The 16,631-nt window shown below is 44.3% G+C and overlaps 1 protein-coding gene across 5 annotated transcripts; it reads left to right on the top strand.

Annotated features, from left to right (window-relative positions):
• Positions 1–7,127: 7,127 nt before the first annotated feature.
• On the top strand, positions 7,128–9,795 carry LOC115395972 (GTPase IMAP family member 9-like). 5 transcript variants are annotated; one of them, XM_030101684.1, is made up of 3 exons: positions 7,128–7,228; positions 7,442–7,522; positions 8,121–9,795. In XM_030101684.1, exons 1-3 carry the CDS (start codon positions 7,222–7,224, stop codon positions 8,972–8,974), a joined length of 942 nt encoding a protein of 313 aa, XP_029957544.1. In that variant the 5' UTR covers positions 7,128–7,221; the 3' UTR covers positions 8,975–9,795. The 5 variants fall into 5 exon arrangements, with proteins under 5 accessions (XP_029957544.1, XP_029957543.1, XP_029957545.1 ...); XM_030101683.1 differs by having other exon boundaries at positions 8,109–9,795; XM_030101685.1 differs by lacking the exon at positions 7,442–7,522 and having other exon boundaries at positions 7,185–7,228; positions 8,109–9,795.
• Positions 9,796–16,631: the final 6,836 nt, after the last annotated feature.

Raw genomic sequence — 16,631 nt, 5'->3', positions numbered from 1 at the left:
CGCGCCTGGGTCGATTGGTTTTCAGCTGCAACGGGGCCACTACGTCAAGGGCAGATTTAGTGAGTGCATAGCACTGTCAACAAACTGATCACTATTATCACCACTGGTCAATAAGCTCATTTCTGTGAGTTCACAAGATAATGCAGCAAATGCAGGCTGGATCAATTCTTTGTACCGAGCCACAGATTTTTCAGATAATGTCCGTATCAGCTGAATTTTATCTTTTGAGCACAGTAGTCTTCAATCAAAACCTGAAAAGTAATTAAAAAATGGTCTGAGAGAATAGGGTTCTGAGGGAGAACATTTAGGTCACTGACTTCTATCCCATATGTTAAGACCAGATCCAGGGTGTGCTTGTGACTATGAGTGGATTCATCAACATTTTGAGTGAAACCGATACTATCTAATACTGCAATAAACGCATTACTCAAACTATCACCAGAATCATCCACATGGATGTTAAAGTCACCTATTATAAGGATCTTGTTATGAGTCAATACTATATTGCTTAAAAACTCTGAGAACTCAGTTAAAAAGTCAGAGTAAGGACCAGGAGGTCGATACACAATAATTAATAGCACAGCTTTTGATTCTTCCAATTTGGACAAGTAAGCGTTAGTATTAAGCTTTCAAAAGAGTTGAATTTAACATTAGTTTTGGGTTTAAGAAGAAGACTGGAGTGGGAAATCACTGCCACACCTCCACCTCGACCTGTTGATCTAGCTGTTTGGAAATTAACATAGGTTGGAGGGGTACATTCATTGAGCCTCACCATAATCATCTTGCTGGAGCCAAGTTTCTGTTAGAGCAAGGAGATCATGTTATTGTCACCGATAAGGTCATTAACTAACAGAAGATTTAGTGGAAATTGCTCTAATGTTAGTAGACCACATTTTATGTATTTCCTACTGGAAAAGTTATTCTGTCTTGTACAGATGTTAAGCTTTTTACCCATTGACTTTTTTTTAATGCTTTGAGCACTTTGGACAGACTCAGTCTCTGTTAGCCTAGGTAAACCTCCATGCTTGACTTGTAAAAATCCGGGAGCAGGATTAGTGACGGGATCAACAAGATCAACAGAGGAGTGTTCTACATGACTGCTCTGCGCCCGGGGCTCATAGCTGGATTGTCAATTTAGAGTTCGAAGCCGATCAGCCATATTGTGAGCTAAAAGGGCTGCACCATCCAAAGTTGGGTGGATGCCGTCCCTGCGGATGAGCCCAGGCTTTCCCCAGAAGGTGCACCAGTTGTTTAGAAAAATAACTCCGTTTTCCTCACTCCATCTAGACAACCAGCGATTGAATGATGAAAGTCGGCTATACATTTCATCATTGACCAAATTGGGCAGGGGACCAGAGAATATTACGGCATCAGACATCGACTTAGCCAATTCACACACCGAGGCTACTTGTAATTTGAGCACCTCTGATTGTCTCCGCCGGGCATCATTACCGCCTGCGTGAATCACGACTCGACGGAATCTCCTACCTTCCTGTTTTAAAAAGCCTAAGGTTCCCCTCGATGTCCCCCACTCTGGCCCCCGGGTAACACCTAACCTTCACCGCTGGCAGCTTCACGTCTCTAACTATAGAGCTGCCAATCACCAGCGTGTCCAGTTCAGCCGGCGTGTCGTCGCTGAGGGGAGAGAACCTATTGCAGACGTGAAGCGGTTCTTGGAGTGCTACGTGGCGGTGCTTAGCACTAGCCTTCCTCCGGACTGTCACAAACCGGTCCTGGTCTTGTCCCGGCTGCTCGGGACACGCTGCGGGGCTAGGCTTGCTAACACTCCTCTCACTGCGGGAACGGGCTGCAAGCCCTGCCGCTACCTCGCTATAGCTAGCGCTGCCCTGCCCCTCACATCTGCGCAGCCGCTCCTCTAACTCGGTTACCCTGGCCTCCAGCGCTGTCAATACACTGCACTTTACGCAAATACCCCTATCGTCAAGGGAGGCAGGGTTCTGACTCAACATACGGCACACTGAGCAGGAAAGAAAAGAAGACAGAGGGGAGGACGCCATAGCGGTCCCGGCGGACCAAGCTAGTTAGCACGCTAAGCTAGTTAGCACGACGGTGGCGCTAACGGCGGAGAAGAAATGTAATTCACGAGAGATCGCTTGGTCAATCGGGGGCGAAGTAACCCCGGGGGCGTAAATAACCCCGATTTTTGATTGCTTCGTGAATTAACAGTAATAGCAAGAGAGAGACAGCAAGCACTTCAGTCGCTCGCAGGCTTCAGCAAGCTTCACCAACACGGAAAACACTCACCGGACTGACGTCAGACGCTCAGGCTGCGCAGCCTGAGCGTCTTCTTGTGGTCTTTCCTTCTTGTGGTGGTTAGAATAATGGTGATCTGTAGTATCCCTCTCTTGATGCACGCCCCTAGGTAACTACTAGTTACTACTAGCTATGTTCTCAAAAAAAAAAAAAAATTGTATGTATATATATATATGTATATGTATGGTTCTGCCAGTTTTTGTGTTGGTTGTCGACTCTGTTTTGGTGTTGTCTAGATTGGGGTTTGGGATTGTTCTTGGTTGAGTGTGGTGCGTCGACAACACTGTTTTGTATTGGGAATTTGTACATGGGTTGTGCACCCCCCCCCCCCCCCCCCCCCCCCCCCCCCCCCTGTTCTCCCTCTCTTTATCTTTCTCTCTTTCTGTCTCTTGCTTTCTGAATGTTTCTGTCCCGGTCCTGTCCGGCAGCCATGCCGGATGCCAGCTTTAAATAAAGGCAGCAGCAGGAGGAGATTCAGTCTCGTCCTGCTGCTAACATTAAAATCTGTTCGGATAGTAAAAGGCTACAATCATACAATATTGCATGCCCCAGCTGCTGAACAGGACAAGTGGGGAAAAAAAAAATTAAAAAACATTTTTTTTTTTTCCCCAGCCCAGCATGTTCATAAAAAGTCCGACTGGGCAGAAACCTGCAGAATCTGGCAACACTGGTCACGTAACATCATCACTTCCACAAACTTGTAAATGAGGAAAGGTGTTTCCTTAACACTTTAGCAATCCACTTATTTATTGACATGCCTGGAAAAACTACCTCATGACAGCATATACACTTTTAAGCAATATCTAGGAGGTTTTTCAAAATGTACTGTAGGTGTTTCCATTACCAACTTTTTATTATGATATTTAAGTATTGCATATTCTAGGGGTAATGAAAATTCAGCCATAGATACTAGATCTGATCTCCTATTAGCAGAAGTTAAGAGTATGTTTTCTAATAATATTCTCTACAAGAAGCATGCTTGTGATATAGTTTTTATTGTAATGAAAATATAGAATAAGAAATTCTAAACACTTTTTCTTATGTTAAGGAAACATTTGTACTTCTTCCAGCATTTTCATGCACCTAATAAAAAAAAGGATAATATTTAATAACTGATAACAAATGGCAAGGTATAAAACACTAATCCATAGGCAGAGCTTGACAATAATGCTGGGAGGGGGGGGGGGGGGTCAAAGAATTTGGTTTGTTTTTTTATTTTTTTAACTTCAGCAAGTTCATCTGGTCCATCCACTGCATGCATGTTACACATACTTTAACAAAAGACGGTCATGCCAAGCTCTCTATTGTCAAACAACAGCACATAATGCATTCTTGCCACCAGGGGTGGACTGGGATGAAAATTTGGGCCTGGAATTTTTTTTTGTCCAGACTGACTCAGCTCATGCTGAACAATATCTATATTAGGGAGCATTGGATGAATAAATGATAACTACAAAGTATGTTGCTTACTTGCGCTTAAGAAAGATGCTGGAGTAAGGATTTAAGAATGTTGGGATCCATGGTATGCCAAGAAACTTTCATTGGCCATGAATTAAAAATCACATCTGTGAGCATCCCCCAGCCTGACTGCAGGGGGGTGGTCAGCTCTGCCCCCTCCCTCTGAGAACAAACTCCCAGAGCACGTGTCTGAGAGGAGGTATTGAACCGTGATCGGTCAGGCTTCAGCTATGTGTATCCTGCCTCCTCCACCTCACTTCCTCCTGGTACCTAAGAAAGGCAGGGACGGACCCTCTCCTGCACCCAAAGCCACCAAGCAACACAGCTAACGGCAAACAAAGGAAGGAGGCCTACAACTCCAGGCATAACCAGAGAGTAGAGACTGGCACCCAGCGTCCAGTCTCCCCCATCAAGACACACTGACACTCAACCTCCCTTCCACCCCACCTCTACCCGTCTCGCCACAAACTTGGCATTGTTGGGAGGATCACAATTTGTAAACAGAGAGGTGTGGTCCATTTTACTTCTTTCTTTTCTTTTTTGTTGCTTTTCTTCTTTTAAAGGTGCTGTAGGCAGGATTCCGCATCTCTACCATCTTGCTTAGGGTTACCTAAGCAAGATGGCGATTTGACCCATTTAAGATGGCAATTTGAAACCCAACACAGCCAATCCTGTCCTGTTTTCTCTGACATCATGCCCTCACACAAGTTAAGCCCCTCCCACAAGAACGTGCGATGAACGCCTCTCGACCAATCATGGTTAGAGCCTCAGGGGCTCTTCTGATTGGTCAAAGATACCTGGAGCTGTCGAGATTCCTTTTCAGCTCAGAACAGAGACAGATGGAAACGCTGCACCCTCACGGTAGTGCAATTATGCTACACTCCTAAAGGATTATCAATGGATACTCTAACATTTAATCCAAAGAAAAGACAGAAAAGTTAGCACTGACTAGCAAAATCCTGCCTACAGCACCTTTAACTCTAGGTAGACTTTCTGTGTTGTGCACATGTATTCATTCTGATTTTTTTTTTTTTTTTTGTTTGCAGTGTTTTTAAATGTTCAGCACTTTGTGTTGCTTTTCACTGTATGAAAGTGGTGTATAAACAAAGACTGATTTGATTTAATTTGATTCTCTCCAAAGGCAAAGCAGCAGCTGGGTTGTCGTGGGTTTGTAACTTCTAGGGAGAATTGTGTGTCCCTTTTTTCTCCTTACCCTTCTTCATTCCCCTGACCCATTCTGATTATTGGTGCTCTCCTGTATTGTTTAGCGTGTACATATGGAGGGAGAACTGCAGGAATCAAGGGAGTTAAGAGCAGATAATGAGAGGTTGCGACAGGAACAGGTTGCATGGTCCCAGCACATCCTTTTCTGCTCTTTCTGTGCCACTCCCTGTTCCTTCCACTTCTTGAATCCCCATGACTGAGAGACTGGTTTTTGTAACTCATGACAGGAAATGCCACATGTTTAGGGGGAAGTCAGAGATGGGGTTAAATGAGTGGATTAAGGAAGTACAAGCCTACATGACGCCATTCATCTACTTCCAACCACGCATTTTTTTGTCCTCGACCACCTTGAAGGTGAGGCAAGGGAATAAATAAAATATTACTTCAGTGCAAGAAGGGGCAACCCAGATGAGGTATTTTTCTACTTGTAGCCAGAGGCTATTGCCCTCTGAGCCACTATGAGTGCTGCAGTGCAGGCGCTATGGTGGCCAAGGGTGGTCCGCGATTGTCCCTTCACCCTATATAATCTGTTGTAAGGCCATGGAATACACGCTTGCTCATTCTTGTGGAGGTAGCACCCCAGTATGGCTCGACGTGGTGGTTTGATTGTGCAGCAGTGTGTACTGGCGTGGCCACCCTGCTTGCAACCTTGGACATCAGGAGGAAGGCAGGCAGGAAGGCTTGCTGTATTCCTGGTGGTACGATGAAGATTGTTGTGTCAACATGCGCAGAGCAGTACTCAGAGCAAGACCAGCAGGCGCTGACCCCACCGGGTACTAGGGATGGGAACTGTTAAGAATTTAGCGATTCCGATTCCATTATCAATACTGCTTATCGATACAATTCCTTATCGATTCTCTTATCAATTCTCATTGAGTGAGAAATTAAACAATACAAATGAGTGTTTGCATTAACTCTTTAATATCCATGCCATGAAAACTTTGCAAGCGTTGCAAGTAGTCCCAGTTTCATCTTTTCGTGTGAATTACAGCCAAACTCTGGAGTGCTTCTTCCTCGAGTCCAGGTTGGAAAGCTCAAAACCAAATTACACCAGGCTCGCACTGGATGCCCGTGCATGTCTAGTGCAGTTCCGCAGCACTGTCATTCACACTGCCTCGGTGCGTCTGCTGACGGAAGATGCCAGATCTGCCCCAAATATGTTAAAACAGCCCAACAATAGAAAGCAGGCTAAATCTACATCTCTGTTGAAAATGCATGCTAAAACCATAAAAACTGGATTTGCATAATAAAAAAAATGTCAAAAACACATAACCATTTCATCAACCCACCCGTCAAGTTCAAAAGAACCTTGATTGTGCAGAAACCCGCCCAATCTGGCAACACAGAGCTGCTTCGGTCATAGAGTTCTTTTGTGCAAAATTTTTGGTGTCGTTTGACCTTCCTACAATGACTAAGTACAACATCGTTCATTCTTCTAATGCATATGATGATTACTTTGCGTTGTTATATATTCTACCAGAAGAAATACAAAAAACAATGTAAAGGCAAAAACATGACACAGACTTTATTTTGAAATCACAAATTTTGGAACACGTATCTACTTTCCTTCTGGCACCGAGCTTGCTTTTATTTAGATTGAGGTGGCAGGGCTCCGGAGTGAGTAAAAATAGGATCATTGCCGAAAGTTTCCAGACTTCGGCTCTGTACCGTTGCCAGAGCGGACCCCAGCTGCACCATGGCTGCTGTAAGCTCGGCGTTACACGCATGTTATGTCATCACGCACACAGCGGAACCGATGAGTGGAACCGTCAAGGAAGCAGACAAAAAATTCCTTGGAATCCAGGCATGATGAACCGGTTCTACAAAAAGAACCAGTTCTCGATTCCCATCCCTCCTGGATACCGGATGCCGGGGCAGGCAGAGCCGAGGACCCAGGGCCCAAGAGCCCAAGAACCGATCCCACCCATTCAGGCAAAGGACCATGACCAGACCCGGGCCATGACCATACCCAGGAGAACTGGCCCCTTGATGAGTCCAGGCTAGTAGTTTTCTGACGCCAGGAAACATGGTCCACTCCACGCGTGGGACATGGTGCCAGGAGGAGGACACCCACCTGGGGAAGCTCAGCCAGTGGAGGAAAGAAGCTAATGAGGGCAAGGACATCACTGCCAGAGCCAAGAACCAAGGAAATGATTCAGGGAGGAGACTAGCACAGACTCAGGGAGGAGACAAACACAGATTCTCACTGTTCGAAAAAGCAGAACAGACGCAGCGAAAGCAGCGACCTGCAGAAGAGGGACAAACATGAGCAGTAAGAACTTTTAATCCATTCAGTCTCTAGCTCTTTCTTTACTACTATCACTATTTACAGATTCAGAGATCGTGTGAAATCTTTCTGATCTACACAATCAGTCAGGTTCAGATTCAGTTAGATGTCAATGAAGCTGCTGTCACAGTTATTGTAGGAATGTCCTGTTTTAAAATCAGAATGTGGTGATAATGTTTCACCGCAATTTCTCTGCAGAATTTCGAGGTGCTTCACTGAAAGCAAAACTTCTGAGTCTTAAAAAGAAATCCAAAAAAAACTTGTCGGTGAAGTCAGACGGTAAGAGACATTCCAATTTTTCTTACAGGAATAGAGTTTTATTTCCTGCAAAGACTGCCCCCACACACGCACACACACACACGCACGCTCACGCGCGCGCGCGCGCACACACACACACACACACACACACACACACACACACACACACACACACACACACACACACACACACACACAGAGTAACTAGGAGAAGATGTGCATGTGTGAGTGACAGAAAGCAGCTCAGCTATTTAGAATATTTACAGCCGATACTATGGAGGATTTTTATTGAACTGAAAACAAATTCAAGATCACAGATCACAGGAAGGTAATGTTTCACATACGGATTTTTAAATTATTCAAACATTTTCATAATTTTGAAATAATCTCCTATGTCATCATGTCCATTTCAGTTGAAGTTATTTTGTTTCCTTGAAGATTTTCATTTCTGGCTTCATGCCTTTGTGAGTAGACTTTGGCTCCTCATCCTAATGACAGTCAAGCAGTTTGATGGCTATTAGTTCTCAGTTAAAAGTTGCTTGTTGCTGGAAGTTTGGCTGATTGTGTAGATTTCTGCTCTGTAACTTTACCTCTGTATCTGTGTCAGGCCGTCTTGCAGGTGCAGATGAACCTCACCTCAGGATCGTGATAGTTGGGAAAACTGGAGTTGGAAAAAGTGCAACTGGAAACACCATCTTAGGAAGAAAAGTGTTTCGGTCGAAGATGTCGACGTGTTCGCTGACGCACAGCTGTCAGAAAGAAACGGGGGAGTTCGGTGGTCAGACTCTGGCAGTGGTCGACACTCCTGGTCTGTTCGACACCAAGAGGAGTGAGGAGGAGGTGAGGAGGGAGATCGGCAGGTGCATCTCGCTTGTTTCTCCCGGTCCTCATGTCTTCCTGGTGGTCATGCAGCCCGGCAGATTCACCAAAGAAGAAAGAGACACGGTGAGAATCCTGCAGAACCTTTTTGGGGAGAAGGCAGCAGAGTACACGATGGCTCTGTTCACCCATGGAGATGACCTTCAGGAGGAAAGCACCAACATCCAGGATCTGATTGAGGAAAACGAGGACTTGAGAGTCTTTGTTGGTCAGTGTGGAGGAGGACACCACGTCCTCAACAACCGAGAGTGGAATTCAGGTGACGTCCGTGAGCTCCTAAAGAAGATCAACAGCATGGTGCAGAGAAACGGGGGCAGGTACTACAACAACGAGCTGTTCGAGGCGGCTGAGAGAGCCATCAAGGCGGAGATGGAGCGCCTCCTCCTAGAAAACCCCAACATGGAGCGTGTTGTGGCCAGAAGACGAGCCGAGGAGGAGAACAGCTTCAACTATTACGTCCGGAGAGGCGCTATGATCGGCGCCGCCGTGGGCTTTGTGGGCGGTCCACTGGCCAGTGGACTGGGAGCTGCTATAGGGGCCGCTATAGGGGCCATAACAGGCGCCATCCAAAGAAATCAGTGCACCATACAGTAATCATAAGCTTGTTGTACATCTCACTAGAGTTCCTGAGAATGTGTCTCAGTTCATTAATAAAAATGATTCAAAGTTACAGGCTCCAGTGTTGCTGATAGAAAAAACACTCTCAAACAGTCATTGTGTTTTCTATCCAAAACAACATCAATACAAAGTTAGTCAGTCAGGTGACTGAAAGCCCACGGACAAGTTTCTGATCTTATCTACCAGAGAGATGTGGAAAACATCTGTTTGTAAAGGCTGGATCATGCTTTCCGCGTCCGTGTTTCTGTTTGGAGTGTATGCGCACCACCGATGTCCACGGGCTTCGTCTCATGCTACACGCAGGATGCGTGATCTACACATCCTTAGAACAACTTTTCCCAGCGTCCAAGCTGTTTATCTGCTCTTTTAATGCAGATCATTTATAGAAAATGAAGCACATACCCTGTTAGTATATTATTATTTTTTGTGCCTGCCTCTGGCAAGGCGAAAAATTTAAATTATGAGTACGGAGTGTGATGGAAATTTGTAATGAGTGCATGCTTAATTGATTTGTAGTGCTTGGATTTATTTGTTATAACTAACCGTAGCTTTCACACACTCAGATGTGTGAGAAACCGAAATGCTTTGTCTAGAATTTACTTTTCCTGATAATCTTAGCGTAGCAGCTGTGGGCACTTGTAGGAGTCTTCTTGTGTCCAGCCTACGCTTGGGTGCAGTCAAGGCCTCTAGAAGTGTACGTGGTAGACAGTTTTTATAAACTTGCACACCCCTGTGAGGGCAGAACTCACCTTGTTACTCTAGTGACTGTGTGATTTCTCAGCTGCGTAGCTTAATAAATTGAGACCACCAAGAACTCACCGTTTGATGCCCTTTGTTATTAAATAAAATTGCTATTACAGGAGAGAGCAGCCGAACCTTAACGCCAAGCTCACACTGGATGCATTCTGGCTGCGATCCATCTCAGGTGCGGAATTACCGCACTGTGACTCACACAGCGGTGCAGCTGTGGTCTGCTGGAGGAGGTTGCCAGATCCGTCGCTCTCTCCCCAAAACAATATGAAACCCGTTTAACTCAATAGAAAGCAGCCCAAATCGCCATCTCTGTTGAAACCGTAAAAACCATATTTGTACAAAAAAACACATCATAAACACACAACCGTTTCATCAACCTGCCCGACGTGTTCAAAAAAGAAGCTTGATTTGGCAGAAGCCCGCCCAATCTGGCAACACAGAGTCGCTCCGGTCATAGGGCTATTTTGTGCAATTTTGGTATGCTTGGCTTTCCTGCAGTAGAAAAACTTTCATTTTTTTAATGTGTGTAATGACTACATCACACTGTTTGTTCTGTATTCTACCAGAAGAATTTAAAAAAAAAAAGAATATTAAGGCAAAAAACACAACACAGATTTTATTTTGAAATCACTTATTTTGGAACACGTATCGCGTTTCCTTCAGACACCCGACTCGCTTGTGTCCAGCTTGATGTGGTAGGGCTACTGCGTCCAGAAAAATAGGATGGTAGCGGAAAGTTTCCGGAGCTCCGCAAGGGCTCCGTAGGGGCACCGCAGCCGGACCATGGCCGGTGTGAACCACAGCATTGATTTTAATGACTACAGATTAGCTGCAGTGTCCAGAACGCATCCAGTGTGAGCTCGGCATTATAGTGACTTCAGTCAAAGTTATTAGGAGTAAAGCTTTACAGAACAGCACCACCATGTGAGCAATAGTAAAACTGCAACCCTGAGCTGTGTTCTGTTTCAAATGTCACGTTGTTGGCACATATCCATCTCCCCTACTCTACTCTGCCTGACTCTAACCTTGCTTGTCTCCACGGATACCGTTCTCAGTGAGCGAGGAGACAGCAAACAGTCCGCTGCTCAGCGGAAGTAAGCAAGCAAAATGAAGGACAAGGAGGCTGTGGTGTTTGTTCTTGTTTTGTCACTTTTTGTTGTGAAAAGGTGGAAAGAAGAGTGTCATGAAATGTTACAAACAGCAAGAAATAAAACAAAAGAAAAGTCCCGAAGAGTCTGCTGAATCAAGCCCAAGATGAGACATTAAGAGCTGTGAGGAGGTGAGTTACCAATTTGTAAGTGGAGTTATTATGAAGAAATTGTGCTTCAAATTGTTTTATTTCCGTTATTCAAATGATCAGGTTGGGATATGCCAAGATTCCTGTAAGCAGTACAGTCAGTGATTAACATTAGCTTCAGTAATTAAAGAGCATTTCTGTTCTGTCTGTTGTCAGCAGCTCAGAGGAGTTTTAAATGTCGAGATCAAATTTCATATCCACAGTTGAACATCCATTTAGTGCACACAACATACCCAGGAAAAGTAATAAGAATTTATCAATTAGATTATTAGCCCATCTTCAATGATTAGCATTTTTGTTGCATTTGAGGGATTCAGGTTCACAAAACCGCTCCCTACATCAACTCATTAAGCTGTAAGCAGGCTGGAACGAACAGAAAAGGGAACAATTGATATTTTGAAAGATGGGTCTTCCGCCACCTCCCGTCACCCACTATGTTGTTTGAATGCACTATTCTTCCATGCATGCGCCCACTACGGGGTGCAGGATATTGTCTCATAATAACTGTTCACCTGTCAAAGCAACATTTGGGAAGGCAGTTCGGCGGCCCTCCTGTGCACTGCGGCCGCCTAATTCGCCTATGCCCAGAGCCGGCCCTGGTTGTTCTCAATAACAACATCAGATTTTACACCAGACACCAACCCCCAATTTCCACATAAGGCGAAAGCGCCGCCGTCTTGCTCCTGAAGTCAAACCACACTGGAAGCGCAGCACGGTGGCACGCCGTTCGGAGGGGGAGGGCTGATCCTCGGAGAGGCTCTCTGTGAACAGCGATATCACACGATAGCAACACATGATATAAACAGATAATAAATAAACCACACCTCATTTCCTTCCACAAGGTCGCTCTGCTTGTCCCAGCCACATTGCTCTGTGATTTATAGTACTTCTAACATGGGTGATTACATAATTTATGATTTAAAACCAGTGAGATAAAGATTAATCATATGAGCTTTAAAACATTGTATTACTGTGGTTACAACTTTTTCATTTGTACACACACACACACACACACACACACACACACACACACACCTATAAAGGATGTTTTGGATCATGTTTTTGATGCTCGTGCCTCCCGAGGTGAGGTAATAACAACATATAGGAAAAAAATTCCGTCCGAGAGGTCGTGCATTGTGTTTTATTTTGAGCATTACGGTTTAACTTCCTGTTCGGTGCTTTCTCAATGACAGTGACTTTACGAGGTTTTAAAACGGCAGACTTCCACAAAACAGAACGCGACACACAACACTTCAATCATACTGTCCAGCACTTAGAACCCATTCTCTTCTGTCAGACAATTTCCACTGCACGTGCTCCGGGGCGCCACGGCGCTGGAGATTCGCTTCAGGTCTATTTTCTGTGCCGCCGCTTCAAAACTTCGTAAATTCACTGTCATTGAGAAAGCACCAGACAGGAAGTTAAACCAGAACTTTCAAAATAAAACACAATGCATGACCTCTCTGACTGAAATTTTTTCCTATATGTTGTTTTTACGTCACCTCGGGAGCGCATGCATCAGGTCAACAAGGTCCCAGACTTCAAGACACCATGGATGTAGAGAAGCTGATCACTTAAAGCTAGGGTTGGCGATCTTGGAAAACTAGCATGTATTCGAATGTAGCATCTCGCCAAGGCTCCGCCTAGCTCTGCCCAGCTCCCACCCAATGGGACGCACCCGCTTACATGCACGAGCACCGCTGTTACGGGGGAAACGCACTCGAAGCGGAAGCACCGCGCACGGAGTTTCCGATCCCATGTTAACCTATCTGACTGCCCGCACACAATGTGCAGCGGAGCGCCCTGCGCGCCGCGGCTCACGCTTCGTTCTATTTTTCACGCGAGCCGTGAGTACCAAGAGCGCCTTGGCAACGCGCACACTGAACCAGGGCCAGTGCACGCCATTGAAATGTACACGCAGGGGGCTGGTAGAACGGCGAAGGGATTTGATTGGTTTACAACCAAGGTGTCCCAGCAAGACTGTTGGTTGCTGTTTTTCCTGTTTTACTCCTGCTGTAGATAGCGGATATTTTCCACTCGACTTTAAGAAAATGCTATGAATTGCTTCCCATCGGGTCATAAAGATCATTTTAACCAGTATTTTAAAAAAAATTATCTAATTCAGATCGCCAACCCTAGCTTTAAGTGGAAAAACACAATATCATTTTTGAACCAAAACATCCTTTTTACAAGGATACTGGCAGAAAGGACAAGGCGTGGACTGAAATTTCAACAGTTGTGGGAGTGGATGTTGAGTTAACTACTCTATATTGATTCTTTTTAATTAGTTTAACCTTTAAAGGATAATGTCGGTTTAAACGGTTTTCACGTTGTTTATAGAATGAAGTACAACAATATACTCACCCAGAAGGCTTTTCTGATCCGAACAGTGCTTCGGGAGAAATTTAGATCCAAAATTGAGCGGCGCACATCCGTATAGGTCTAGCAGACGGGGCATCGGTAACGCCACTCCTAAAACGGCTTTAATCATCCAAAAACTCATTTTCATCATGGTCACCGACACCGGGCTGTCGTGGAGGAGTGGCGTGAGCAGACCATGATGAAATATTGGTGACACTAATGAGTTTCTGGACAATTAAAGCCGTTTTAGGAGCGGCGTTACCGATTCCCCGTCTGCTAGACCTATACGGATGTGCGCCACTCGATTTTGGATCTAAATTTCTCCCGAAGCACTGTTCGGATCAAAAAAGTCTTCTGGGTGAGTATATTGTTGTACTTCATTCTATAAACAACGTGAAAACCGTTTAAACCGAACTTTGTAATAGTAAATGGTAATCATGTCATCAGCCACTTGTAACTGTTTTGTAACCTTGTATCACATGTTACATTATTCCCTATTTTTTAATTACTTTGTCATGACTGTGTGAGGTATTTGAAAGTTGATTGACTTTTTTGAACATATAGCATATGTGTGTGTGTGTGTGTGGGGGTGTGTGTGTGTGTGTGTGTGTGTGTGTGTGTGTGTGTGTGTGTGTGGGTGTGTGTGTACAAATGAAAAATTTACAATGTTTTAAAGCTCATATGTTTAATCTTTATCTCTCATGTAATCACCCATGTTAGAAGTACTATAAATCACAGAGCAATTTTCCTGGAACAAGCAGAGCGACCTTTTAGAAGGAAATGAGGTGTGGTTTATTGTGGTTTATGTCGTTTATCTGTTTATATCATGTGTTGCTATCGTGTGATATGGCTGTTCACACAAGAGCCTCTTCGAGGATCAGCCCTCCCCCTCCGGACGGCGTGCCGCTGCGCTTCCCAACCTGTTCTCACAGAAATGCGTGAAATGGGCACGCACTCTTAGTACCAGATTGTGTGCTCCTGTCACACATTGTGTTGAAATTACGTATGGTCTTTCTTTGGAGTATCGATTAATCTTCATTTGCACTTCTGGGATCTATGAAACAACACCCACGGCGTGACGTCTTTGAAGCGGAGAATGCGTGTTCCCACCACGACAACCATTCTAATTGACTTTCAGGGGAGACTGTTTGCGTGGTCAACACAATACGTGACAGGAGCACGCAATCTGGTACTAAGAGTGCGTGCTCATTTCACACATTTCTGTGAGATCAGATCAGTATGTATGGAGGTATTTCAGGTTAGCGCTTCCAGTGTGGTTTGACTTCGTGCCAGAGCCGGCCCAAGGGAGCGGCTGCTTAGGGCCACGGTCACCACCAGGGGGCCTCCAAGATAATCTAACTTTTAAAAAATTCTTTTTACACTTTTGTTAACAAAATTATGTTGGATTTTTTTATTTGTTTTTTGCATGTTTGGGTGATGATCACGCATCATCAAATTTATTTAATTGTATAAAAACCCAATATAATGTAAACAGAGCTCTGCTGGTTTAGTGATTCTTCTCCCTCCCTGTCTGTCTGTGCTGCACACAGTGCGCATGCGCAGTGCACATCCCAGCAGCAGGTTGACGTTCAACACGGGGCAGAAACGGAGCTGAAGAAGAGATACAAAAGTCCAAGACAGAGGCAACTTTCCTCAAGTAGGTAAAGTCCATGGATATGAAATCATGCAGGGCTGTTGCTATAAGTTCCAGACTGAGCTATGCTGTTTACAGTGATTGTTTTGCTGCAGGGCAGAGTCATTTACGTGGGTTAAATGAAGTTATTTATATGTTTATAATACTGATTAAACTTCACCAGGAACACTGTTAAAGCATTTCAGAGGCAGAGGCACACAGAGAAAGCCCACCTGAAAGCTAGCAAGACTCAAACATCAAGTGTGGAATAAAACTGTCAGTGCACACTGTACATGTCTGCTCAAACTATGTAATTAAGATTTACTCTAATACGTAATCACATGGCAAGACTTGTTTTTAGACAAATACATAATACATTCATAAGGAAAAGCACACTAGGGTAGGAGTTTCAGACTTTAATGTCTCCTATGACATCTAATATGGCTAACATTTGTTGTTGTCTCTTCAACCTTCTGAAGAGCACCGTCTCTCACCACAAACCACGACACCATCTGTCCCCGGTCCTCCCAGAACCTCGACTGATTAACCTGGTAAGCTGACAACTAAACAGACTTTGGAATTTCAAGGTTAAATGGACATTTCATTTCATTTGACTAATATATCTTCCCGATAGGCCCTTCTTCTGTGGTCACTGAGGCTGATCAAACGTCTACTTCCTCATCGATCTCCACTTTTCCTTCTGGATCAGCAACAACTGACCCATAGCGGCCATCTTTCCTTTCAGATGCAGAGAAGACTGATCAGGCATGTAGCGGGCCTCCTCCAAAAGTTTTTCTCTCCATTTTTAACGCTTTCAACGCTAATCGACTTCAATGAGGTGCTGCTTATATAAGTTCAGTGATTTTACTTTTTTTTTTTTTTTTTTTTTAACTTTGGTATTACAGATTATTTAGAACAAAAACTTAAGCAGTTTATATGTTTACTGTAAATAGATTTCATTTTGGTTTATTTGATGCTTTCAGTGGTCCAGAAAGAATTATTTTATGTTTATTTCTATCTATGTTGTTCATATAGCTGTTTATGTTGTCTGAGCGCTCCATCCACCATGGACACAGAAGGATGAAAATGTGGCATGTTCACCTTGTGAGTGTCCATTTAAGGCAACACAACCACAGCAGAGTGGCGCAGCGGAAGTGTGCTGGGCCCATAACCCAGAGGTCGATGGATCGAAACCATCCTCTGCTAACAGGTTTTGATTAACAGTAACATTCTGCTGAAGTAATGCATCAATCAGATGTTTATACGACTTATGATGTGATTCATCAGTCAAAACAAAACTCCCTATCCTATCATGACTATCCTGTAATACAGCTCATATGATATCCATCTGGACTCATGTTCAAAGAAAGGAACAAAAACATCTGGGGGAAGCATTTAAACACTGTCTAACTCTGGTGGAATTGTAGGAAAACATCAGTGGCTCCAGAAAGAATTATAACATAGAGGGTGAGGAGAAAAAGAGCACTAAAGCCGTGACAACACCACCTCGTAACACAGAACACAAAGAGTTTTTTCTCCTTGAAAAACAGGCATGTATTGTCGCTTCTTGTCTTTGCACAAATGATTTT

Source organism: Salarias fasciatus, chromosome 10, assembly GCF_902148845.1.
Source record: "Salarias fasciatus chromosome 10, fSalaFa1.1, whole genome shotgun sequence".
Taxonomy (NCBI): domain Eukaryota; kingdom Metazoa; phylum Chordata; class Actinopteri; order Blenniiformes; family Blenniidae; genus Salarias; species Salarias fasciatus.
The sequence above is the reverse complement of the archived record's forward strand: the minus strand, read 5'-3'. Positions and strand labels throughout refer to the sequence as shown.

Bases quoted from the DNA above. Each gene is read 5' to 3' on its own strand.
- LOC115395972 (XM_030101681.1), top strand. From the start codon at position 7,417: ATGTTTCACCGCAATTTCTCTGCAGAATTTCGAGGTGCTTCACTGAAA. The intron at 7,523-8,108 runs GTAAGAGACATT...TATCTGTGTCAG, and splicing joins CTTGTCGGTGAAGTCAGACG to GCCGTCTTGCAGGTGCAGAT.